The sequence below is a fragment of the Acartia tonsa genome, chromosome 4 (genome assembly GCF_053477335.1).
Source record: "Acartia tonsa isolate MP-2025a chromosome 4, ASM5347733v1, whole genome shotgun sequence".
In the NCBI taxonomy this organism is placed as follows: domain Eukaryota; kingdom Metazoa; phylum Arthropoda; class Copepoda; order Calanoida; family Acartiidae; genus Acartia; species Acartia tonsa.
In genome coordinates this window covers 45,607,496-45,634,650 of record NC_137263.1, presented here as the reverse complement: position 1 = coordinate 45,634,650, position 27,155 = coordinate 45,607,496, and the positions used below count along the sequence as shown (strand labels likewise).

At 33.4% G+C, this 27,155-nt stretch overlaps 2 protein-coding genes across 7 annotated transcripts in view; both read right to left on the bottom strand.

Annotated features, from left to right (window-relative positions):
* Window positions 1–10: 10 nt before the first annotated feature.
* LOC145317394 (uncharacterized) lies at window positions 11–13,785 on the bottom strand. The gene is made up of 5 exons (XM_080158444.1): window positions 13,674–13,785; window positions 2,193–2,345; window positions 1,602–1,729; window positions 976–1,116; window positions 11–392 (listed from the first exon to the last, which is right to left on the bottom strand). The coding sequence occupies exons 1-5, from the start codon at window positions 13,702–13,704 to the stop codon at window positions 309–311; spliced, it is 537 nt and encodes a 178-aa protein (XP_080014570.1). The 5' UTR covers window positions 13,705–13,785; the 3' UTR covers window positions 11–308.
* A 4,097-nt stretch (window positions 13,786–17,882) lies between these two features.
* The window catches only part of LOC145317409 (uncharacterized), a 121,734-nt gene continuing 112,461 nt past the window's right edge, over window positions 17,883–27,155 (bottom strand). For 2 of the 6 annotated variants that reach the window (XR_013878986.1, XR_013878989.1), the window contains 6 exons: window positions 26,886–27,046; window positions 26,328–26,488; window positions 25,618–25,765; window positions 24,900–25,086; window positions 21,005–21,242; window positions 19,961–20,461 (listed from right to left, as the gene is read on the bottom strand). Coding sequence is in view for 1 of the 6 variants with exons in the window: in XM_080158486.1 (XP_080014612.1) it covers window positions 21,156–21,242; window positions 24,900–25,086; window positions 25,618–25,765; window positions 26,328–26,488; window positions 26,886–27,046 (744 nt within the window). In the remaining 5 variants the exon portion in view is untranslated. Of the gene's footprint in view, window positions 18,286–18,521; window positions 18,828–19,623; window positions 20,462–20,980; window positions 21,243–24,899; window positions 25,087–25,617; window positions 25,766–26,327; window positions 26,489–26,885; window positions 27,047–27,155 lie in introns of those variants that run through there. The other 4 variants (XR_013878988.1, XR_013878987.1, XR_013878985.1 and 1 more) reach the window with 4 other exon arrangements.

Genomic DNA, 27,155 nt, shown 5'->3' with positions numbered 1-27,155 from the left:
CAAATTCTTGCAATCTTTGGAAATAAATTGTCAATGGATGGTAATTTTAGAGATTTTTCCTGCTGATTTTTTTTGTATCAAAGCTACTTTTGAAGTCAATAAATATGCCTGTTTGTCCTTCAAGGATTTCTAGAATGTCTTTTAGTTCGACCTTTCTCTTTCTCATTTTTTTTTATTTTTTTATTTACAATAAATTTTAAAACTAGTTTCTATTTTATCTATTTACAAAAAACAATTGAAGTTTATTTGTTTGATGGGATTTTTCTCATGCTATTTTCAAAGTCTTACTGACCAAAGCATATAAAGAATTATCCAATAATGAATATTTTCCTTGATTTTACATCAGATTTCTTTGTTGGGGTACTACTGCTACTACTACCTTCTCCTCCGTCCTAAGTTATAATATTTTTTATCAATTTTAAGTTATTAAAAGATAATTTCTTAATGCCGATATCCTGTCTTGTCAGTAATTTTATAAAGGGAATAAACTTTTATAAGAAAAAATGTATATATTCGGCTGTTTTCTTAGACGACTGATAATTTTCATGTTATTTTGCTGACCAATGCAGGGCATGAACTCAGAGAGGGAGGGGACAATGGATAATGTTTTCTTATTAGTTTCATTGAATTTTGATTTGTGGTTCATTAAATTAAGTGTTCAAACGCTTCAACCAATACTTGTAATCTACAGAAGGGGTAATTTTCTGTGCATTTTCATTGAGGATGTACATCAATTTATCGTCCAGTGTCTTATCGCTTTAGATCCCTAACATGAACGGTCTGTTTGCATTGCACAGAATTTAACTGTAAAACATTTGCTGAATAATTACAATGATTTTATATAATGTAAGAGCTTTGAAACTTAGATATCGTCTTCCTTTTTTATGTAATAAAAATAATGAATACACAGACAAAGAAATCATGGGGATTGTAAATTAAGTGTAAAATGGTCATTCTATTGGAATTCAAATTTACCTGGTTTGCTTTAAGTTCATCAAGGCGTTTATGCTGTTCTAGATAGTCTAGAAAGTGGGTTTTCAACGCTTTCTCCTGATTCTCCAGCAGCATTGCCCGCTGACGGTTGTATTGCTGCTGCAACAGCTGCTGAGCTGCCACCTACAAATATAGCATTGAAAAAAATGTTGCAGTTTTAGTTTTTGCCCAATCTTGTTCAGAATTAACTCACAACCTTCCAATGCTAATAAGGCAATTTATTTTCAACAACTAATAGCCTTAAACCCAGGGACGTCCAATGGGGGCGGGGGGTTAAAGATTAGTAGGTACCCCCAAAATTTTAAAATTTTACCCCATGAATAAAAAAGCTTGGACGTTCTTCCGTGAACCTCCCAGTAATATATATATAAAAATGAAAAATATTGGATGAATTTATTTTTCTAATGATTTATATACAAGTTTTCGTGACCAATTTTAAAAATAAATTTTAAAAAGTGTTTTATAGTTTATCTTCATCGAACATTAATTTATTTTTTTTCTGATGAAGCTTTTGTATTGTAAGACGTCATTTATTATATGCACTACAGCTTTTCTTCTAAGACAGATAGACAAACATCCTGCTACTTTAAATTACAAAATCATTGCACCTGTTGTTGTCGTAGTTGAAGCATCTGTCTATAAAAAAGCTGATTGTGCTGTTGCAGCGCAGCAGCTGTCGTAAAGCTACTCACACCTGGTTCTCCCAGCTGTCCGGCGGCTGCTAAGCCGCTAACACCTTTTGATTTAAATACTTAGTCATAAAGAAAAATTATTATTCAAATACTTAAGAAGATATTTGAACCTAGTAATTGTGTCTAACTTTTTATCTTTGTGACGTAACAAAAATCGATGGATGAGAGGGGAGGTGGAAAATGAAACCCCTAAAAAGAGATGGATTTTTGTTACGTCACAAAGATAAAAAGTTAGACACTATTACTAGGTTCAGATATTTTCCAAATCAGAATATCTAAACAATTAATATTTACGGTTGGGTCTCAAATGGAAACTATGTACAACCCAAGGCTAAAGATTTACTTTTAGATTCCAGAGATATTGGGACTAACAATTACTAACAAAATTTTTGGCAGTTATGTAAAAAACTTTCATACATTTACAAAAAGTCTTAGATATTTAACTTTTTAATAATCATTGCTGTAGATAAAATTTTCTGAAAAAAAAACTATTAAAACTATTAATACCTGGTTCTCCAAGCTGCGGTTGCGCCAAGCCGCTAGCCCCAGCTGTCATAGAACCAGACGGTCCAGCTGTCATCCCTCCAGAAGGTCCTGCTGCCAGCTGTCTTGAACTTCCAGCTGCTGGATGACCGTCCGGCCGCTCTTCAGCCTCATCGTCTAAATAAAAACGTATTTTGTCAAATATTTTATTTATTCTCGTAGTAAAAAATACACGATTAAAAAGATAATACTTAAAAACATTTCTATAGACTTTTTGTTTCTGATTTACTAAAAAACGATTGAATGAAAAATTTTATCATTATTAATAGTACATGTTTCACCAGCCATGGGAGGATTTTTTTTTATATTTTTGGCAGCTTGAACTAAGCAAAGCGTTTGATGACAAAAATAAGTTAAATTTATAATGTTATTTTTAAATCTTCAGATATGTTCAAGTTCATTTAAAATTACAACTCTTCATATTTGTTTATTACGTAAGGATGGAGGAGGCAATGAACTCTAAATCATCCTACCAATCAAAGTTATGTTATTCGTCATCCTCAATTTTTGGAGGCCAAGGTTTAATCATGATTGGCCTAAACAAACTTTTCTTCAAAATATTTCAAATTACATACAGGGGTTATATTGTTCATCATAATTAGTGGTAACATCAATTAATCGCCCATTGTGCTATCCTGTAAGATCCCTGATTTCTAGGCATTAGAAAGAAAAATTAAGTTTTTCATTAAATGACTAAAAAGGATGAAATTGCATACATTTTAAATTGAAGATATACATGAAATTTAGCAGGTAAGCCCCTAGAGACTCCCAACTTTCAATTGTAATTTGAAAAGAAAATAATTTTTGCTATTTCTTTTCTAGGAGCAATTTCTCTTAGAGTGGTAATGGTACCTATAACCAGGACCTATGAGAAGCTACATTGTAAATGAGAACCATATCGATTCAGCGGTTAGCGAGATTTTTTGGAACAGACAGACAGACACACACACACACAAGGATAAGGATAATGAGGAAATTAACATACACGTTTTGAAACGATTGTACTATTCTGTCAAATAAATTAATAAAAACTATCCATCGCTTTATACTAAAAAAAAACATGTAATGCACATTTATAAGGTAGCACAGTTTCTTTTGAAAAAGAATTTATGTTGTTATTTTGAAAAGTGAACTATTTTGTTCACATTCCTCGCTGTTAAAAATGTTTCTAAAAATAAAATATATTAACCCAAAGTTTATATCTATAAAAATGTTGGCAAATATTCTGCAACGCTCAGGGTTAAAGGTAAAGGTAAAATAAAATAATAAGAAACATTCAAAGGAGCAACATCTTACCCACCACCCTATGAAAGGAAAGAAATTTACCCCCAAATAGTCATTAATTTAACCCCAATATTTTCAATAATGTGAAGATTTTTTCTTCGTCTTTTACCGTATCCCCGCATTCCTGCTTAATGTCCTTGAAGGTGGTGGAATATACATATTACCTTATCTTAATACATATTTATACATCCCAGGGATAAAGGGAGCCCTGTGGAAACTATCCATATTATGTCCATTTCCAATTTCAATGGTTAAGGATGGCTATAGGGCTATTATAAAAAGTTGTCTTGGAATTTTTAAGATAAATCTGTAAATCGGTTTTATTTTGGCCGATTATATAGCATAAGCGGCTACGCCCCTTGAGACATCTAGTGACCCTTAAAGTGGGGTAGGGGGGTCGCCCAATTCCACTTCAAGTTTTAGCTTTTAAAAAGTAAAATATTTTTAGGGGGTATTATTTCTAGGGGCGTACCCTCCCGAAAACAATTATAAACCTTCCAAGTATCTATGAGGAGCTACAGTGTAAAGGAGAACCATATCGGTTCAGCGGTTAGTGAGATCTTTCGGTACAGACAGACAGATAGAGATTCTTCTACTTTATTATAAGGATTAAATAAAAGTGGTCGTCATGGCCTTTCTAATAACAATATGACTACATACTTATGTTAACATTAAACTTAACAATTAAAATGAAAAAAATTCTGTTTAATTGCAAAATTTCAGGATTAAATCTGCCTGATTAATAGCCCGGCGGGGCTAACCAAACATTTTTTACCCGTAAACCCTATTTGTTACAACCTAACCTAACCTATAAATGTAATTCATTGAAAACGAATTTTTTTGAAATTCCAATTTTTCTTCTTTATATTTTTAGGCGTTCAAGAATTTTATAATTTCCAAAGGTATTAGATATTTTAGTCTTCTTTTTCAATAAATAAAATCAAAGTTATCTTCTAATGTGTTATCTATTCCCTGTGTCTACATATGCAAATGTACTTTGAAAATATCAAATTCAAAATTTTAATTCTTTTAGTTTGAAAGTATTCAAATGAAAAATGCAAAGAAAACAAGGACATGTATGTTTACTAGAATCATAGCTTTTCTAGATTTATAACAACATTTTAAACAGTATAAAATAATACAATATAACATAATTAGCGGCTCAGTATTGTAAGTTAACAATATCTTGGATATAAGAGATATAACAATGTAGACCTTTTGTAGAGTAGATCTTTTGTAGAGTAGATCTTTTGTAGAGTAGACCTTATGTAGCAACGCGCAACGCCTAATGGGATGCCTTTTTTTTTATCTCCTTAGAAATTATTGGTATAAGATCCTAGGTAGATTTTAGGCTATTTCCAGGGACAATATTTCAATTTAAAATAAAATATTAGTTAAGGGTAGGGTTTCTGTTTATATAAAAGTAATTATACTAAAATTGTATTTTGAAGGAAATAATAGTTCAAAAACTGCATATTACTGAAAAGTTCCAATAAAAAGAATTTGAGAAATCTAAAGGAACATTTATCAAGAATTATGAATGTACCTTTCTAAAAACTATCCACTAGTTAATAAAATTTCATGAAATAAAAAAAGAAGGATTGGCGGTTTTAGATTACATTTAACAAAGATGAAAACATCTATAAAAGTGAAGCTCTGAAATGGAAGGACAAACGAACATAAACATTAACGAACATTAAATTTGTTGCAAAACTGATTAAATACATGTTACTGTTAAAGGACAAACTGACGTTTTTAGGACTTGATTATAGAGGTACTTCGCTTATAACACTATACCTTGTTGTAATATGAATCAGTATTAAAAAAATCAGATGAATAGGATAATTTTAACATTCGTCAAAAAAGTAAAAAAATAAGCTTGTTTTAAATGGACGTACGGACTTTCTGGTAACGAATATAGAGTTGCTGCGCTTTCTAAGTTGTACCTAACTGTTATAGGAATAAGCTTGCAAATCGATAGGACAATTCTAACCTGTTTAAATTAACGAAAAGAGCTAACTGTAACGGACGGACGTACGGACGGACCGACCCTAATTATAGAAAAGCTTCGCTTTAAAAAGAGCTAGAGATTGTGTTTTTAGTTATGTAATATATCAATTTAAAGTACGGTAAACAAAAAGGGAAGTAGAATTCTATTTTAAAATATTTAAACTTTAAATTGATCTTTAAAAGTGTTTTTTACAGGGAGGGAGGGGAAATTAGACTGTAAATCATAATGGAACACAAAGTTTTTCAACTCGTTCTGATAACTTTAGTAGAATATTATCAAATTTTGATTGGTTTGTACAAACTAATAGTTTCCAAATTTTTTACACAATAATTTATTTGAATAAAAGAGGTTATTTGTTTATTATCATTGGAGGCTTCATTGTCTTATCCCTTAAGATCCCTGTTCTTTTTAAAAGGTCAGACAAGGACAATTCGCAGCGCAGTGAAAACACGCAGAAATGCACCAATTTTATCTACAAAATTGAATAAGGCTTATTTTTTAAAGACAGTCTGACTTTCCATGTTCATTTATGCTTAAATGTGAATCAAAGTTTTTAAAAAAAAACCGACTACACCTAATAACAGTTGTGTAAATCATAAAACAACAGGAACAGACTAACTGTCGCACGGACGTACAAATTTTAAATAATTGCTGTACGATTAAAAAGTTAAAAATAAACGACTACCTTATATAGCACCTGAGTAAAACATATCTTTATGAATAAACTAAAAAAGGCTGCCTGTCGTACGGACATACATCTAAAATTGCTTTAATATAAAAAAGGATAAAATCTATAAAAAAAAAGTCATTATAAATCTAAATTAAAAGTCAAAATTTTATTTTTAATTTTCCTGATTTTCGACTTAAAATTTCAACTGTAGGAAATTTTTCACATTCCAACATATACATTTAAATAAAGGTAAAGGTAATCCATCCTTATACTAAAGTAACAGGATGTCTGTGTGTCTGTTTGTCTGTGTGTTTGTGTGTTTGTTTGTACCGAAGGATCTCGCTAACCGCTGAACCGATCGGGTTCTCCTTAACAGGGTAGCTTCTCATAGGTCCCGGGAAGGGTTATAACTATTTTCTTGGGGGGTGAGACACCCCTAACCCACCAAAAAAATGAAAAATCCCCCCCCCCAAAAAAAAATAATTTGTTTTTTTAAACTAAGATTAAAAATTAGGGGGGGGGGCACACCCCCACCCCAAAAAAAAAAAAAAAAAAAAAATTCGCCTCCCCCCCCCAAAAAAATCTTTTTTAAAACTTTTTCTTTTTTAATCTAAAATAAGAAATTGGGTTATCAAATTCCACTCTCCCCTCCTCAAGTGCCCCTAGAGGCCTCTAGGGGCGTAGCCGCTAGTATTGTATAAAGTAGTAATTTTTTTTCTGTCTGTAGCGAAGATCTAGCTGACCGTTAAACCGATATGGTTCTCCTTTACAGTGATACTCTTTATTAGGTTTATAAAACTTAAAGGGATTTATAGGTTTATAACTATTAAAGAGGAGGATATCTCCACCATCCCAAGAGAAATAACTCTAGAAAAAAACATCCCCCTCAAAAAAAATGTTACTTCTTAAAAACTTAAATTGAAATTAGGCGGGGCCGAATTCCCCTCCTCCCCAACTTAAGTAACCCAAAAGCTTCTAGGGTCGTAGCGGCTAGTAAACAAAAAAGGGAGTACGAAATGGAATGGTAAAGCATTCATTCAGTATTAAATAAAAATCTATCAGGAGGTTTCTCTAAAAGTGTTTAGTTGAGCGCAAAATCACCACCCCTTATTAATCAATAAATTGAAAACAATGGGGATGATTGTGTTTTACTTTACCTCAGGTTAGGTTAGGTTATATCATGTACAGGGTACCACTACAGGGTCAGAGCACCGCAGGTAAAGACTCGGAAGACACACAAATAGTATAAAAAGTGCAAATGAAAAACTTTAGCACAAAAATTAATTTATATTCCATTTACTTATCCTTGTGTATCTGTATGAACATTCTTGAACTAAAATAGATTTATTTCTTAATGTCTAATTATATCTTTCTGACCTAGAAATATACATAACAAGGATTATAACATCCATAAGTGGCAGAGCATGAAATAAAAAGGCAAATAAGGACGGACAGACAATATGATTTCTGTAGTAACTGTTAGTAGATATGAAGCTTTTTTAGTGCCCATAAAAAATGGAATTATACTGCCCCATCATTAATTAATTAAAATGTATACTGCCCTACCTTTGGTAATTTAGTCTATGTATTGGTCTATCATTGGTCATTTGTATTGTATGACGTCATTTTTTAGCACTATAAAGAGATTAAGTAAGTATGGAGAATCTGCACAAGAAAATTTTGAAGCCTATACTGAAATAGCAGCAGACTGATTCTTATTTTTGACTACTTAGCATAAAAGACAAAGTGAGCAAAATTTATTCTAGAGAATATTAAGCTGTCTATCTTAAATAGCAGTAGAGTAAATATCATTTTGAATAGCACTATGGACAGATAGACAGATATTTTGAATTGTAGAGTAGCTTCGGTACTTAAGACCGTGACAGTAAAAAAGTAGTTAAAAATAATTTAATTTTTACTCAAGATTTTATAAAAGCCTCTGTCAAAAATTACACAAATTATTTTCGATAAATCACAGAAACTTTACAATTGATTGCGTAGGTATGTTATATTAAGTTATTTACAACCTTATCATATCAAATTATACATATTTTGATGTATAAGTAATTGTCTTGTTATGAAAATTAATATAAAATAATAGAGAGGGAAGGGGTTAAATAACTGTATGTCCCCACCAGGAGGGCCCTGTGCCGACTTTCAATTGGGTCTTTGAAAATTAACCAATAGCGTCGGGAATATTAACACAGCCAAGTCGCTACAAAAGAGCAGAAAAGGGGGAACCAGGTAGTTGTCTGGTTAATATACATCTATATTTATAGATTTATTTTATGAACCATCCCAGAGATCTTAAGGGATAAGATAAATTGATTTAACACACGTCCTACAATTATGATAATCAAAATCACCCCGTATAAATCATATAAACATTTATCATTATGTCGTTAATACGTCAATCGACCTAAATAATAGGCAATGATGAAGCCGTTTGAAAAATGGCATATCTATAATATGTCAGCTATAAATTCGGCGATAAGCATAAATCCTATTATATAAAGTATTAAGTGATTTTTGTCTGTGATAAGGATCTTGCTAACCGCTGAACCGATATTGTTCTCCTTTACAGTGAAGCTTCTTATAGGTCCTGGGAAGGTTTTAAACTATTTTTGGGGAGGGTGTCTTCACCCCCCTCGCCAAAAAATATTTTTAAAATTCTTTTGAAACTAAAATTTAAAATGGGATGAGGTCGACTTTCCCCCCTTCTATATTAAGTGCCCCTAGAGGCTTCTAGGAGGCGTAGCCGCTAGTTTGTTTATAAAGGGCGGATAGGTGTTGCCATCATAAAAATTCGGTATGCTTCGCACACTTTGTAAAAATGCTTAACATCACCAGCACATGATTGCAATATCTGTCACTGTTTAAAGATAAAAGGAAAGTTAAATGAGTCATATCTTCTAGTTTCAAACATATTTCATATCATATCTCAAAGATTTATATTGTGCGAGAAAAAAAGGGATACAACAAATGTAATTTTTTTTATGAAGGTTTTTTAAGTATTTTTAAACTTTTCGTAGGTTTCTGAAAATAATGTGTTATTCCTTTGGAAGTTAAGACATCAGACATCTTAATAGAATTATTATTGAACATTAGATCTTTTCATGAAAATACACTTTTTCGAATTTTAGTCTTCTGCTAACCTAAAAAGTTACTTTAGGAGCCTAGAAATACATGTACAAAATTTCAGCTATCTATCTCTACTGGCGACCTAGCGCCAGGCATGTAAAATATCAACAGATAACGGTAGCACGGCGGTTTTAACAATATCTCAGCAATGTGCAGGTTTTAAGCTCTTCTGCATATTTCAATTTAAACACATAAGGGCAAAGATATATTATCCCAAAAATCTTTTGTCAAAGTCTACTCTACACCTAGCGCCAGTCAGTTTTCTAAAATCATGCATTTTATACCTGTGAAAATAGAAATCGCCAGCGCTAGGTGTAGAGTAGACTTTGACAAAAGATTTTTGGGATATTATATCTTTGGCCTTATGTGTTTAAGTTGAAATATGCAGAACACCTGAATTCATCTTCCAAGCCATTCTCTAGGCATTTAATTTTTTTTTATGAAATAACGGGATTTCAAAACTGCCCTTTGAAAAGGCCCAAAAAATATCTTTTTTTGTCACTTTTTTCACTGCTTATAGTTACAACTTATTAAGATATTATGCTCAGTTAAAAAAAATCGGCGCCTCCAGCACCAAAACCGGCAAAAACTGGCAGTTAAACTTCTGTGCCCCTACTTGCCCCCCTCTTCGGCCAACAGTAGTTATCTCAAGAAGTTAAAGAGATATCAACACACAGAAAGAAAGCTTTTTAAATAAAACTGAACTAAGTAACTATTACACATTTAATTTTGGGACTTAGGGGCTTGTTTGGCAAAAGACCCCCAAAAACTAAAAATATGAGCTATGGACTTATTTTTAAAGATATCAACCTAATTTTTTTTGAGAAAACTTTTTTCACATAACCAAACTCAGCAACCTATACAGATTTCAGTTTGTGACTTTCCTTCCAGGTGCTAGTGGTGCAAAAGACCCCCCAAAACACAAAAAAATATGAGTTCTGAGCTTATTTTTAAAGATATCAACCTGATTTTTTTATAGAAAATTTTTAAATAAAACTGAACTCAGTAATGATTACACATTTCATTTTGGGACTTTCCTTTGAGGGGCTTGTGGAGCAAAAGATTCCCCAAAACACAAAAAATATAAGTTCTGAGCTGATATTTAAAGATATCAAACTGATTTTTTTAAAGAAAACTTTTTTAACATAACCAATCTCAGCAGGGGCCAAGCTATTTCTTTGGGGGGTAGAATTTTCTTGGAGGGGGGGGGGTATTTACCCCCCCTGAAATCTGTTGGTAAACAAAATTTGCCCCCAGGGTAAAATTTCTTTTTTTTGGGGGGGAGGGTAATTTAAATTTTATTAAATATTTGGTATTTTTTTTGTTAGAGATTTTTTTATTTTTGGGGGGTATTCAAAATTGTTTACCCCTCCTAAAATACCCCCTTCTAAATGGTTGATATCTTTAAAAATAAGTCCAGAACTCATATTTTTAGTTTTTTGGGGTCTTTTGCCAAACAAGCCTCTAGAAGGAAAGTCTCAAAATATAATCTGTAAATGTTACTGAGTTTGGTTATGTTAACAAAGTTTTCAAAAAAAATCAGGTTGATATCTTTAAAAATAAGCTCATAACTCATAGTTTTAGTTTTGGGGGTCTTTTGCCCAACTAGCCAATAGAAGGAAAGTCCTAAAATGAAATCTGTAAACATTACTGAGTTTCATAGACGTCCAAGAAGGGGGGTAAAGTGGGGATTACTCCCCCCCAAACGAATTTTGGGGTGTCCCCCCCCCCAAAAAAAAGCTTGAACGCCCCTGCTGAGTTCGGTTATGTTAAAAAAGTATCCTTTAAAAAAATCAGGTTGATATCTTTAAATATCAGCTCAGAACTCATATTTTTTGTGTTTTGGGGGGTCTTTTGCTCCACAAGCCCCTCAAAGGAAAGTCCCAAAATGAAATGTTTAATCATTACTGAGTTCAGTTTTATTTTAAAAATTTTCTTTAAAAATTTAGGGGTAAATTTTGGGAAGGTCAAAATTTGCCCCGGCCAACAGGTTTCAGGGGGGGTAATTACCACCCCCCCCACAAGCAAATTTTACCCCCCCCAAAAAAAAAGCTTGGACGCCCCTGCTGAGTTTGGTTTTGTTAAAAAAGTTTTCTTTAAAAAAATCAGGTTGATATCTTTAAAAATAAGCTCAGAACTCATATTTTTTGTGTTTTGGGGAATCTTTTGCTCCACAAGCCCCTCAAAGGAAAGTCCCAAAATGAAATGTGTAATCATTACTGAGTTCATTTGCTCCACTTGCACCTGGAAGGAAAGTCCCAAACTGAAATCTGTATAGGTTGCTGAGTTTGGTTATGTGAAAAAAGTTTTCTCAAAAAAATTAGGTTGATATCTCCATAACTCACATTTTTAGTTTTTGGGGGTCTTTTGCCAAACAAGCCCCTAGAAGGAAGGTCCCAAAATGAAATCTGTAAATGTTACTAAGTTCAATTATGGTAACAAAAGATTTTTTTAAAAATCAGGTTGATATCTTTAAAAATAAGCTCAGAACTCATATTATTAGTGTTTTGGTGGGTCTTTTGCTCTACAAGCCCCTAGAAGGAAAGTCCCAAAATTAAATGTGTAATGGTTACTTAGTTTAGTTTTATTTAAAAAGCTTTCTTTCTCTGTGTTGATATCTCTTTTACTTCTTGAGATAACTACTGTTGGCCGAAGAGGGGGGCAAGTAGGGGCACAGAAGTTTAACTGCCAGTTTTGCCGGTTTTGGTGCTGGAGGCGCCGATTTTTTTTAACTGAGCATAAAATCTTAATAAGTTGTAACTATAAGCAGTGAAAAAAGTGACAAAAAAAGATATTTTTTAGGCCTTTTCAAAGGGCAGTTTTGAAATCCCGTTATTTCATAAAAAAAAATTAAAATGCCTAGAGAATGGCTTGGAAGATGAATTTATGTGTTCTGCATATTTCAACTTAAACACATAAGGCCAAAGATATAATATCCCAAAAATCTTTTGTCAAAGTCTACTCTACACCTAGCGCTGGCGATTTCTATTTTTACAGGTATAAAATGCATGATTTTAGAAAACTGACTGGCGCTAGGTGTAGAGTAGACTTTGACAAAAGATTTTTAGGATAATATATCTTTGCCCTTATGTGTTTAAATTGAAATATGCAGAAGAGCTTAAAACCTGCACATTGCTGAGATATTGTTAAAACCGCCGTGCTACCGTTATCTGTTGATATTTTACATGCCTGGCACTAGGTCGCCAGTAGGGATAGAGAGCTGAAATTTTGTACATGTATTTCTAGGCTCCTAAAGTAACTTTTTAGGTTAGCAGAAGACTAAAATTCGAAAAAGAGTATTTTCATGAAAAGATCTATTGAACATTACCGTACAAAACATATTATTTCTTTTTATATTTGCTAAATAAGGGCAATTTCTTTTAAGATTAGATTTATTCTCTTTTTACCCCACCTTCCTATTTAACGGAATCAAATAAAAGAAGTTTTGGCTTATATTTAAAATTTTGTCGTAAAGAGTAAAATGTTTGGTTACAGAGAGAGAGAGGATACAACAGTCTGTTTATTACACTAGTCCCCAAAGTTTTATAATAACCTTTTCTTATTCGTTGGCTTAACAACTTTGGGGACTTTGATTGGTTGATTTATTAAGTGGAGTGTTCAAACGTTTCAACCACTAATTTTAGTCTACTATTTTGTATATCATTATAAGGGAATGGGATGCCCATCAATTTATAGGCCATTGTCTTATCCCATTATGACAGTAGTCTTATTTTGATAAAATAACAGCGCAAACATAAAATGAGTATATTTGCAAATAGAAAGGAAAGTGTTAAAATAAGCCCTTTGTAGCGCTTCGTTTAACCTTAAAAAAAATGTTTTTCTTGCTTTTGAAAACATTAAAAGCAGTCAACTAATCAAGCGACATAAACTTTTGTTTGTACTCCTTAGTATACTTGTAATTGATCTTAACAAAAACCTAACCGACAGTTTTAAGGCTTTGTCGTTTTATAATAAAAAGTAGAAGGTGGTCTGTCTGATTGTCCGTATGAATCATAAGATCTCGCTAACCGCTTGACCATCAGAGTTTTGCATTTCAGGGAAAATATGTATATATATACCTTCTAATCATACTATGGGTTCAGGCTTTTTTTGGAGGGACAGGGCACCTACCGAAAAAAACGCATTCCACCCCATTTGCGAAGTCTATATTTAAAATTTGCTCATCAAAATTCTTTTTAACTTTTAAAACTACAGAAAGTTTTGATATTTTGTCGGAGTAAATTGGGTCAATGTATCCTAAAAGAGAAATAGAGGTTCCATGTTCCTTATCATATAAAGTTTTAAATCAATAGGACTTTTCCATCATTCTAAATCTTACCCAGTGCCTGCATTTCTTCACTATTCTCCATCCTGTTCTAAAAAATCACCAAGAATATTTTTTACGAAAAAATATTCTTTTAACTCATTTTTAGTTCTTCATTTTTACGTCTAAAGAAAGAATAATACATATCTATATCTTATGTGTTGTTACTGACGATTGTCCGCGGATACGCTTAAAAATAATTGTGAAATCTGTTTGAAAATACAATTTAAATGGTATATATTGATTTTTTATATCGACTTTTTCAAATAAAAAGTTACTATAACTGGCATATTATTAATATGTCGTAATAAGATAAACACAAATCATCTAATAAAATACCATATATATGCCACTAGTAGCTGAGCCCCTAGACTCTAGGGACATCTTTAATATTTCTTAAAAGTAGTTTAAAGAGGAATAAGGTATAGACAACAAGCTAAAATTGAATTTTTTTTTTTTTTTTTTGGGGGGGGGGTCAGATAAAAACTCGTTTTTACTACAAGGCCATAAAACCTTTATGAATATTTTGTTTCGAATAAATTCAGTTGTTGATTAAAGCTGAGTTTAAAACCAGCTCATATAAAGCATTCCTAAAACCAAGTACTCTGACGGTTCTGTTGTTGATGATACGGACACCAACAATTCTTTCTACTGTATGTGCATAACGCTATTCATATAATGCCATTAAAACTACAGTTAATTAATATTAATGTTGATACAAAAAAAGCAAACAAAATTTAAAGAGTATGTTAAAAAGCAATAATTGGTTTAGCGAAACGTCACACAATAATTCACCTATACAACCTTGGTATCTTAAGACAATGAACAATAGATTTATATACAATACATCCCCAATGATTAAAATTAACACCTCCTGAAATTAATGGTTGAAAAGTTAAGACACTGTATATAGATTGAACAAAAATGTTTTTAAGCCAAAGAATGAGAGAACGAATTTATAAAACTTTGGATACCATAATAATTTAGTCCCCTCCTTCCCTGCCTGCATATATTCTTTATATAGTGGCGTCCCTAGCAACGCGTTTTAGCATGTATTGTGACAAAAAACTAATTGATTATTTTTATGACATAAGTGTCCTTGTTTATTTATCTTAAAATGTACTAACAGACATATTAGCTTTCCTTACATTAAAATAACAAAAATATAAAAATAAAGCTTTCACAAAAACATCACAAAATTAAATTTTAAAATTTTCTGTTGAATTTTTACTAAAAATATTTCTTTACGTCAAAAGTCTTCTTTTTGTAAAAAAATGTTGTTATAATTTTAACTAGAGTTATGCTTTGTGTATTTGACTGATTTCTATTTATAAAAAATGTTTCAATTTTTGGCCCAGCGCCAAAAAATTGCCTGTTTCCCCATTTTTTTGCCTCCTTCCTTAAATTTCTCCTAATTCCTTTTCTTTACATGGCCTCCTTTTTAATCCAACCCTCCACTCCTTTAAAAACTTTAAGGATCAAGCTTAATGTAACATTAACTAGAACATTAGAAACACTTTTTTGATGGACAAACGGACAAAGTGAGTTATATTGCAGATGTTCAGCTGTCTTAAAAAGGTAAAAGAAAGAGGAAACCTTTAGATTAAAAAGTATTTATATATTCTGAAATAGCAGCCAGCGCATATCATTAGTTGGCAAGTATCATCTCATTAAAATACCTACAAAAAAATCAGGAATTATACAAAAATAAGAACTAATAATGCATAGTTGGCGAGTGGCAATGAAAAATGCGCTTAAAATAAGGCTTTGGCTTGCGTTTGCGTTAGCTGCGCATTCACTTTCCATTATTGTCTTTGTTATATAGGTTCTGTAAATATATAAAGAAAGATTATGTAGTCCTTGAAATTGTTGAAAAAAGACTATTTCGTGTTTGAAACTTGATCCAACATTTCTCCTTTCCTACCTCCCCTTCATTTTTTACCTATAGAGTGCCGCTAGGCCATTTTCCCCTTTTCCAGTCGGCCTCCGTCCCTTTCCCCCTAGCACCTGTTGCTATTTCGGCCTCCTTCCCCCTCGAATCCCCAGCCTCACTTCCCTTTTTGGCCTCCTAATCTTACCCCCTATCACCTATGCTATTAGAGTTACTTGTAATAAATAGACTTCCAAGAGAATTTTCCGTTTCAAAATTTTTCTTACTTTTTAGTAGTACAGCTAACATATTTTTGGCGTTAAAATTTACAGGTGTTTATTCCTGTAGCTGCGTTATTTATGAACATTATTGTCCCTGTTACTCATACAGTATTTTTAGAAGAATTCTGCAATGGCTAGCCTCACAAAAAATGTCAAATCTCGTTTGGAACACTCTTTTAATAATGAGAATGAAACTCTATTGTTTTATGGCATCAAGGTTAGAAACTAAAATATTACATTATTCCAAAAATCTAAAATGGGTTGTTTTTTTACCCATCCCCATTAAGGCACTTTTTTCAGTTCTTTTTTAAAATTTCATTCATGGGCATCTAGAGAGAGAGAGGGGGGGGGGTAACCTCAACATCTTAAATTTAAGTTCCAGAACAGGCTAAAAATATATTTTACCCCTAAATAAAAACTTTTCATAACCTATATGAAGCTACCCTGAAAGAACCTAATTATTCCAGAAGTTAGCGAGATATTGTAGAACATAGATATACACACACTCTTCTATAATAAGTTAATACGATTGAGAATAGGATTATATCAGGTCATTAAGTTTAGTTACAATCTCAGAAAGAATTTATACTTGGGTTTAAAAATTTAAGCAATAGGACGGAGGAGGATGTTAGGCACATTTGAAGTTTAAAGGATACTAGCCCAAAAATAGAATTTTCTCTCTCCATCTCTTTCTCTTTTTTAAATGTGTAGCTTCTCTATAACTACTCTTTACCCTTGCTTTCTTCGTCGGAAACTAAAAATATCTTTACATTAAAAGATAAAAGTTTTTCTTTGCTTGGATATTACTAAAATCTTTTTTAAGGTGGGGGGGAGATTTTCCAATAATATAGAAGGGGGGATGCTGCCATACTTCCGAAGAAAATAGCCTTAAACCTGCCTGGAAAATATTCCTACAGTTCAGTCATCGAGCTACTTTTGAAGGACCTGTTGATTTAATTTTTGCCTCCAGTTGCAAATCTACGCATATTTCAATCCTTGTTAAATTTTTAAAAGTCTAAAATGTGTGCGAATTATGAATTCAAAGCACACACACACACACACTGTGAATTTCACATAAAACAAACAAGGATGACAATATCCATAATAGCGAGGCTCTACAATCAGAAGGAAGGACAAATGAATTCATGTAGAGTGTCAGAATTTATAAGCAGAACGTAAATTGGTACGTCTAAACAAAGTAGTACATAAATTTGTTCCAAAAATACAGGATACAGTAAAAGAAAATAATTTCATTTTTAGGATTTGATTATAGGGATACCTCGCCTATAATATTGTACCTTGTTGTGCTAGGAATCATTATTCCAAAAATTAAGATGAATAGGTTATACATATCATACACTATAATAAATCTAAATTTTTTAAAAAATCTGCATGATTTAAATATACTTTCTGGTAACGATTATAGAGTTACTACGCTTCCTATATCGTACCTCACTGTTAAATTAATCATCATGCAAAACTTTGAAAACGTTAGGACAATTATAACACGTCTAAATTAACGAAAAGAGCTAACCGTTACGGAAGGACGGGCCGACCCTAATCATAAAAAAGATTATTTAGAAAAATGAAATGATTTCTTTCAGATTATTCGCTCAAATTTGGGGCGTTGGAGCTCCCAACTACCATCTCGGGTCAAGCCCCTTGAGGCTAGAGACAACGCCACTATAGTTTATTCATAAAAAAGGCATTTTAGTGTTTGTTTTTAACTTAAACTTCAAAATAATATTGACACTTCTTTTGATGATAAGATAGTGCTAGAAAAGTCGTCCTTCTTTTATAAAATATTTAAAAACAGACTATTCTATATCTAAACTTTTTGAACAAATACATTCTAAGATTGTTTATTGAAAAGTTAAGCTTTTGCATTGTTTTGTGTCTTAATTAAGCATTTTACTTCCTTAAAAGAGAGCTTAAGAATATACTGCCTCAATGACCGAACAGATAAAGCAAATCATAGAGAACTTGCCATCACATATAAAACTTCCTTAAAGAATAAAAAGAAGGACACGACCATCTTTAGAGTAGTTTCGCTAAAAGATAAAACAAGAACAATTACTTAAGTAGTGTATATTTTTTTGCATTTTCACAACTGTAAAATTATAATTATTTTACTCTTAAAATTATTTGAATAATAATTATTATTATTTTTACTCTTATAACTATTTGAATAATAGCTGAATGAGATTCACTATTGGGTACAAGGTTGTTTTTTAAAAAAAAGTTAAAAAAAATATTTAGGTTTTTTGAATATTATTTGTAGGAAAGATATTTGATATTTTTGCTTTACAATTTTTAAATACATAAGGTGAAAAGTGTATTTTACTTATTTAAGTTGTGATAAAGATAATAATATCATATATAAAAACAAATAAACATGTATGTATCATTTAAAAAAGGTCAAATCACAAAAATAACAAGAAACAGATCTCATTGTATGTATATTGTATATTAGAAACTAGAGGAGAGGACAGATGTAAAATTAATAAAAAAAAAGTTGGTATAACAGAATAGCCAAAGATTTAATAATAAATTAAAATTACCATTGATAGTAAAGGTAGAAATAAATCCTTTTTTTCTATAAAAAAGTATTGTTTTTAAAAAAAATATTTCTTAAACTACATCTATTGAATCTTAAACTGTCATATTTTAACAACTGTTTTTTTAATAATATTATTCAAGTCCCCTCATTACAATTGACTGATATGTACTTGACTTTAATAATAACACTTTGTGTCTTTGTTATAGCGAAAGGGTTAATTTTTTTTCAACAAAAGTAAGACTTACAGGCTTAACTTTTAGTAAAAGTTAGCCTAAAATACATTATTTTTAGAATGAAACTTGTTTATGAGGACAAAAAAATAAAAACCAACATTAAGAAAATGCTTACAAATAAAAAAATATTAAAAACTTACTTTTTATTACTTTAATCTTTTGGAAAAAACCTTTCTTGTTAAAATCTAATGTTTCAGAAGAGAGAAAATTATTCTGAAAAACAATCTATATAAAAGAAAACATCTGTTTAGCTTTATTTTTCTTAAAAGGGTGGCAGGCAAGGGCGTTAATTGAAGCAAATTGTATTTTGTGTTTATCCTTATAACAGATGACAGGATCTTTGTGCATCGTTATGTCTGTCTGTACCGTAGGATCTCGCTAACCGCTTAAACCCAGTGTAGCTTCTCATGGGTTCTAGGAAGGCTTATAACTATTTTGGGTTGGGTACCACCCCCCCCCCCGGCCCCCCCAGGACAAATAACCCTTAGAAAAAAATACCTTTCCCCCCCACGCAAAAAAATAACCTATCCCAAAATTGTTTTTTATTTTTTTAAGCAAAAAAAATGGTAGTCTACCTAACGTGCCCCTAGAGGCCTCGAGGGGGCATAGCCACGCTAATCCTTATACTAAAGTAACAGGATGTTTGTCTGTCTGTCTGTGTGTCTGTACCGAAGGATCTCGCTAACCGCTGAACCGATCGGGTTCTCCTTAACAGGGTAGCTTGTCATAAGTCCCGGGAAGGTTTATAACTATTTTTGGGGAGGGTACCACCACCCTCCCAAGAGAAATGACAAAAAAAATCGAAATTTTTAAAAATTTAGGGGAGACTTCAACGTCAAATATGGTGGTATCGTACATAAAAAATTAACTTTAACAAACAAAAACATTTAAAGTGCCACTAGAGGCCTCTAGGGGCATAGCCACGCTAATATGCTATATAGAAACACAAATAAAATTTGTCATCAACAATCCCCCCCCCCCTTTCCTAAATTTTGATATGATTATTTTTCAAAATACTTACCCCTATTAATACAAAAAATAACAACAACTAACAAAGTTAAATTATAGCTGGAAGCAAAGTATAAAACACTGCAAATTAGAAAAATAACTTGTCTTTAAAAAGATAAATTTTAGGAAAGACATTATGAAGTAAATTAAAAAAGCTGCGCCTTGACTAAATAAAATATTTTTTTTTTGCAGTATCTTACAATCTTAACAAAACATATAAGCAACAGCTATCACAATTTTGCATTAGTATAAAATATTACAAAAATAACACTTTCAACAAGTGTAATGTTAAGAAAGATTTTGAAAATAAGCATACTTTTGGTAAAATGAAAAAATGCTTTATTTTTGTAAAAAAATGGCTTCATTTTATTTGACTTAGGCTATTGAAGATTTTTTATACAGGAATTTTAAGAGTATGAAGTAGGTAAAAAGTACCTAGTAGATAACAACTTTACTTTTATATTCAACAAAAATGAAACATTTTTTACATTCAACCATATTTTTTTGTCAGAAATTATACATATATAAACTTAATAGCATCAATATATATGGCAAAATATAATGTTTTGTTATTAGGTAAAAAGTTTTGTTCAATTGAACCCATTTAACCTTGGTAGAAAACAATCTTAATTTCTTCGTTGGAAAACAATTTTTTTAGTGGATTTTATAAAAGAAAGACAAGGTTTTCGCAATATTAAGGGGTTTAATTGAGCAATACTTTTAAACTAATAGTAAAAGAAAACACTTTGTTTTTATCTTTTTAAAGTTTTGACCGAACTGTTTCTATTAAAGAAAAAAGTTAACCAAATAAAAACATTATTATAATTATCATTACTTATTGCATAGTATATCTAAAGGTATTACAAAAAAGGGGATAGTAAAAAAATGCCTTTTAGTTGAATTGCAGTCTATTTAATTTTATTAAGCAAATATTATGTTCGATTTTGCGCAATATTGGTTAATAAAAAACAACTTTTTCTAAATGAAAATTATGAAGGTATAACAGAGTTTTTCTTAGTGCTTTTTAATTTCGTAAACAAATATTTAACTGTTGTAAGCCGACAATTTTTTCCTCGAAAAACTTTAATCTTGAATATATTTGCAATACAGGAATATATACCTAATACTTTTAAACATATAATAGAACAGAACAAACAAACATTTAGCTTTAGATTAAACAAGCTGCTAAATACTAAATGATTGCGGAATAATGCACCTAAGAAAAACCACCTGTCAAAAATCATAATTGAGACAACATTTATTGGTTTTAAAATACCTTTATTTTAGTTTCATCAAAGAAGTTTCATCTATAGAATCTTAGCATAAATATTTGTTAGCCCTGCTCTACTAATTTGACGACTAATGTTCCCTTTCTATGTATACTATTAATTAACCAGTATTATATGATTATGAATGATAAACAGTTTAAGTATTTCAAAATATAAGTATGTAACCTTCTTGTATCACTATCACCTGTCTTGGTTACACGCGCCAGATAAAACAGCCGGGTCACGTGATTAACATGTAATGTTTGTTTGTGTGTATCTATAGCTGAGTGATGTTTCCATTTGTGGTGTTGAAGTTTGTTGTAGCCATTAGTGTTCTATCCCGTCGTACTAACTTCAAGGCATCCTGAAAGAAAAAAAATTTATGTTATTTTATTCTATTAAATAGATATGGATGTAGTATACGTGGATATATAAATGTGGAATTTAGATCCCTGGGGACGATGAGACACCATTATTTTAGCTGAGCATAAAAATCTATAGCTAAGATCAACTTATTTTTTGTGCATACTAAATTACAAAGGGGGGGGTTTTTAATGCAACCATCTCGTAATCAATGTATAAATGGCACTTAGAATTCGAATTTTGATCTCAAATTTTGCATGAGCAATCCTTGGTAGGTCTATTTTCCCTAAATCGAACAAAAAGTTGGAAAAGTAACGGCTGGCAGCTGGCGGCTCAGCCGTTTAGCCGTTTTTTGCCTATTTTCAGGGCAAATTCATCATTAATTACGTAGGAATCAACTTTTAAAAACAGATTTTTAGTTTAATTCATGTTAAATGATAGCAATAACCATTTTTTAAATTTCTAGTACCAGCTGCTAAACGGCTAGAACCGGCTGAAAACGGCTGGGAGCTGCCAAGAGTATGAAGAGTTGATAGGGCATGTGACATGTCTAGGGGTAGGTTTTTATGGTTGCTGAGCTCAAAAATGCTACCAAAAATAGTGGCAGCCCATCCATATGGCAGCTGGGTAACAGCTGCAGCTCAGCTGGTAGCGGCCAAGAGTAGAATGAGTAGATAGGGCTTGTAACGTGTTTAATGGTAGGTTTTTATGGGTGCTGAGCTCAAAAATACAACCAAAAATAGTGGCAGCTCAATCACATGGCAGCTGGGTAACGGCCGCTGCTGAGCTGGAAGCTGCCAAGAGTTGAATGTGTAGATAGGGCTTGTGACGTGTCTAGGGGTAGGTTTTTAGGGGTGCTAAGCTCAAAAATACTACCAAAAATAGTGGCCGCCCATCCATATGGCGATGGGTAACAGCTGCAGCTCACCTTGGAGCGGCCAAGAGTAGAATGAGTACATAGGGCTTGTGACATGTCTAGGGGTAGGTTTTTAGGGGTGATAAACTCAAAAATGCTACCAAAAGTAGTGGCAGCCCATCCATATGGCAGCTGGGTAACAGCTGCAGCTCAGCTGGGAGCGGACAAGATTAGAATGAGTAGATAGGGCTTGTGACGTGTCAAGGGGTAGGTTTTTATGGGTGCTGAGCTCAATACTACTACCAAAAATAGTGGCCGCCCATCCATATGGCAGCTGGGTAACGGCCGCAGCTCACCTTGTAGCGGCCAAGAGTAGAATAAGTAGATAGGATATGTGACGTGTCTAGGGGTAGGTTTTCGGAGTGCTGAGCTCAAAAATACTACCAAAAATAGTGGCGGCCAATCCACATGGCAGCTGGGTAACAGCTACAGCTCAGCTAGGAGGGGCCAATAGTAGAATGAGTAGATGGGGCTTGTGACGTGTCTAGGGGTAGGCTTTTATGGTTGCTTAGCTCAAAAATACTACCAAAAATAGTGGCCGCCCATCCATATGGCAGCTGGGTAACAGCTGCAGCTCAGCTGGGAGCGGCCAAAAGTAGATGAGTAGATAGGGCTTCTGATGTGTCTAGGGGTAGGTTTTAATGGACGCTGAGCACAAAAATTAGTGCCGTCCCTTCTATATGGCAGCTGGGTAATGGCCACAGCTCAGCTGTTTTTTGAGGCTTAAAAAATTTATTATTTCAGTGGAATTAAACTTCTCCCTATTAACATTTTACCTTTTTTTCATGGATATATTACTAATAACTCTTTTTAATTACTAGATTTTACTGTTTCAAGAGCTGAAAACTACCAAAAAACGGCTGAGAAAAGCTAACAATAGCCAAAAGTACATAGCATGTGACGTGTCTAGGGGTAGGTTTTTATGAGTGTTAAGCTCTAAAATACTACCAATAAAAGTTCGGGCCTGTCTATATGGCAGCTGGGTAACAGCTACAGCTGAGCAGCAGCCCTTACCATGCTGCCATTTGGATGGGCTTTTCTATTTTTGGGAGTATTAATGAGCTTGGCACCTATAAAAACTTACACCTCTTTGACACATCACAAGCTATGTCTTTACTTGTTTACTTTTATCTGTTGGTAACTGTTCTCAGCCAATTTAAGCCGTTTTACAACTAAATCAATACATTGATAAGGTGTTGTTATTAATAATATAAAATGACAATAGTGTATTTATACTGAAATATTCAATATTTGGTTATCCTTCAATAGTCCCAATAGTCAATGAGTCTTAAATAACGGCTTACTGCTAAGCTTAGCTGTTACCCAGCTGCAATATGGATGGGCGGCCACTTTTATTAGTAGTATTTTTGAGCTCAGCACCCATGAAAACCTACCCCTAAACACGTCACAAGCCCTATGAACTCATTCTACTCTTGGCCGCTCCCAGCTGAGCTGTAGCTTTTACCCAGCTGCCATGTGAATGGGCCGCCACTATTTTTGATAGCATTTTTGAGCTCAGCACCTATAAAAACCTACCCCTAGACATGTCACAAGCCCTATCTACCCATTCTACTCTTGGCCGCTACCAGCTGAGCTGCAGCTGTTACCCAGCTGCCATATTGATAGGCGGCCACTATTTTTGGTAGTATTTTTAAGCTCAGCACCCAATAAAACCTATCCCTAGACACCTCACAGGCGCTATGTACTCATTCTACTCTTGGCCGCTCCCAGCTGAGCTGTAGCTTTTACCCAGCTGCCATGTGGATGGGCCGCCACTATTTTTAATCGTATTTATGAGCTCAGCGCCCCTAAAAACCTACCCCTAGACACGTCAAAAGCCCTATCTACCCATTCTACTCTTGGCTGCTCCCAGCTGAGCAGCGGCCGTTACCCAGCTGCCATATGGATGAGCTGCCACTATTTTTGATAGCATTTTTGAGCTCAGCACCCATAAAAACCTACCCCTAGACATGTCACAAGCCCTATCTACCCATTCTACTCTTGGCCGCTACCAGCTGAGCTGCAGCTGTTACCCAGCTGCCATATTGATGGGCTGCCACTATTTTTGGTAGCATTTTTGAGCTCAGCAACCATAAAAACCTACCCCTAGACATGTCACAAGCCCTATCTACACATTCAACTCTTGGCAGCTCCCAGCTCAGCAGCGGCCGTTACCCAGCTGCCATATGATTGAGCTGCCACTATTTTTGGTAGTATTTTTGAGCTCAGCAACCATAAAAACCTACCCCTAGACATGTCACATGCCCTATCAACTATTCATACTCTTGGCAGCTCCCAGCCGTTTTCAGCCGGTTCTAGCCGTTTAGCAGCTGGTACAAGAAATTTTAAAAATGGTTATTGCTATCATTTAACATGAATTAAACCAAAAATATGTTTTAAAAAGTTGATTCCTACGTAATTAATGATGAATTTGCCCTGAAATTAGGCAAAAAACGGCTAAACGGCTGAGCTGCCAGCTGCCAGCCGTTACTTTTCCAACTTTTTGTTCGATTTAGGGAAAATAGACCTACCAAGGATTACTCATGCAAAATTTGAGGTCGAAATTCGAATTCTAAGTGCCATTTATACATTGATTACTAGATGGTTGCATTAAACCCCCCCCCCCCCTTACTCTGTTACTCATAACCTTCAATACTAAAAAGTGTTCGTTCTCTATTATTTTTCTTATGCCCCTATGATTCGAGTACCTATTGTATAAAATTATACATTTATTGACAATACCTGTAATAGTTGATGTTCTAAGTGATAATTAGCCCATGGCTTGCCCATAAGATCCAGGGGCTGTAGCTGATGAACCCAACAGAAAAGCTCGTGCAGCTCCGTGGGGATGAGGAACTCGTTGTTAGCTCCGCCCCCTATGGGCGGACCTAACCTGTGACCCTCCTCTGTCAAGTGTAGCATCTCATATCTATAAACAAAATTTTACTTTACTTGCTAGTAGCCGGCGTTGCGCCCCTAGCATCTTGGGACTCTGTTATCAAAGAGGGTAAAATGGAGGAAGAAATAGCTTAAAATAATCCCAAAGACTCGAATTAAAAACTGAATAGCCTAAAACCATCCTTGGACCTATGTGAAGCTTAAATAAAAAGAAGAACCATATCAGTTCAGTAGTTACTGAAATCTTAATCTTCAGACAAAAATACCTTACTACTTTATGAAAGGATTTTAATTGCCAGGAATTGCACTTAGTAAATCTTGATTAGAGGGTACAAAGTTTTATTATCTAACCTTTTCCTGCAATAAAAAATCAAGATAAGGGGTTATTTTTATTATCATTATTGGGGGTGTACGTCAATTTATTGTATATTGTCTTATCCCTAAATATTCCTGATTATGAAGTTCTCTAGGTATTATCAAGATTATCGTATTGAATCCTATTCTGCAAATCGCCCTTTAAAATTCCCGAGCCCGCCCAAGTATACAGAACCAGAAATGTTACCTGGCCGTGGCGACTCTGCCGCTGGATGCCAGCTCCGGATGGCTGCTGACAAACTTGAGACTGGTTGTGAAGAGACCGTCCATGAGACTGTTCTCTGGAAGGTTGAGCGGCATCTTCAGCTGCAGCGCCATCTGGCGCCGGTAGGCACCTGAACAATTGCGATTTGAAACAACTCAGGGGCTGATATTTAGCCAATTAATTCCAATTGCAAGTGTCGAAAATTAAATATTTTGTTGGCGTAAAACTTGTTTTATGATGTAGCTGGAGGGAAGTGAGTAAGAAGGGATGAAAAAAGGGAAGAAGGTTGTCGGGAAATTTTCACTTAAGAGTTGTTTGTCTGAATCACGTTCCCTAGTCCTTGGAAACAACTAATCAACCACATAATTAAGATATGTCTGTAATTCCTTTTTTCAATGGAAATTATAATCGAGTCTAATCCCGTAGTAATGTTGTTATTTGCTACATAATGATCTTGTTATTATTTTCTAATAACTTCCTAATTAAATACGTACCTATAGAAACAATAATAATTTGAACTTAAATAAATAATACCTAACCAAAGATTTATTGCGTTCCTATGGAAAAAAATAACAATATAATCCTAAATAAACTGTCTACCTAATGAACTTAACAGTACTTTAATATTTTTAAATTAGTACCTACATATCAACCTACCTAAGTAACATATCAAAACATAATTTATTACGTACCTATGGAAGAAATAATAATAATCTTGACATCTGAATCCTTGGTAAACTTTTGCAGCCACTCGTCAGGATCCAGAGCAATAGTATCAAACAAAGTATCATCAAACAGATCATAAATATCACAGTGACAAGCCATCTCAAGGAAACTTTTCAAAGCCTCCTGTTAATATATAATTTTATGAATTAAAGTCTCGTTAAGAAAATAGACAAAACAATCACAAAACCTAGATATTTTAGATGTCAGAAATAGATGTTTAAATTTTTGATCAAATAGCAGATAAATTGTACCTACATTTTACTTGCACAAAAAAACTAAAAAGGTATTTAAAAATCATCAAACACTTTGATAAAGTTTGAAACATACAAAATATTGAAATCTCTAAACCTTTGATATCCTTTTCATGAATAAAAATTTTCCAACGCAAATGACAAAAAATATTTTCAACTTCGAATGGGTAAAATTATGACAGGAGGAAAGTTGCATTATTCTTCTTTGATAACTCCCTCGACCTAATCTTTGATTTGTAAAAATTTGTCTTTAATTCATAAAATCTTTCCTGTAGCTCTTTAAATAATTTAGTATCCGGAGAGTAGAGAAGAAGTATCTTGCCCCGGGACCTGTCCCCGCCACCCTCTTGCCACTCCTGATGCACCTCCTGCCAGGTTCTTCTCTCTGGAAGGTTGCTGGTCAGGTTCATCACCTCCCCGCCGGTAAAATCAACCTGAACAAAAATGAAATTATAATAAAGTAAACTTTTAGCGGGCTAAAATAACGTTTTCACTTATCCCCCCTTTTACCCCATTCCCTCCCTTCCTACTGGATAAACGGCC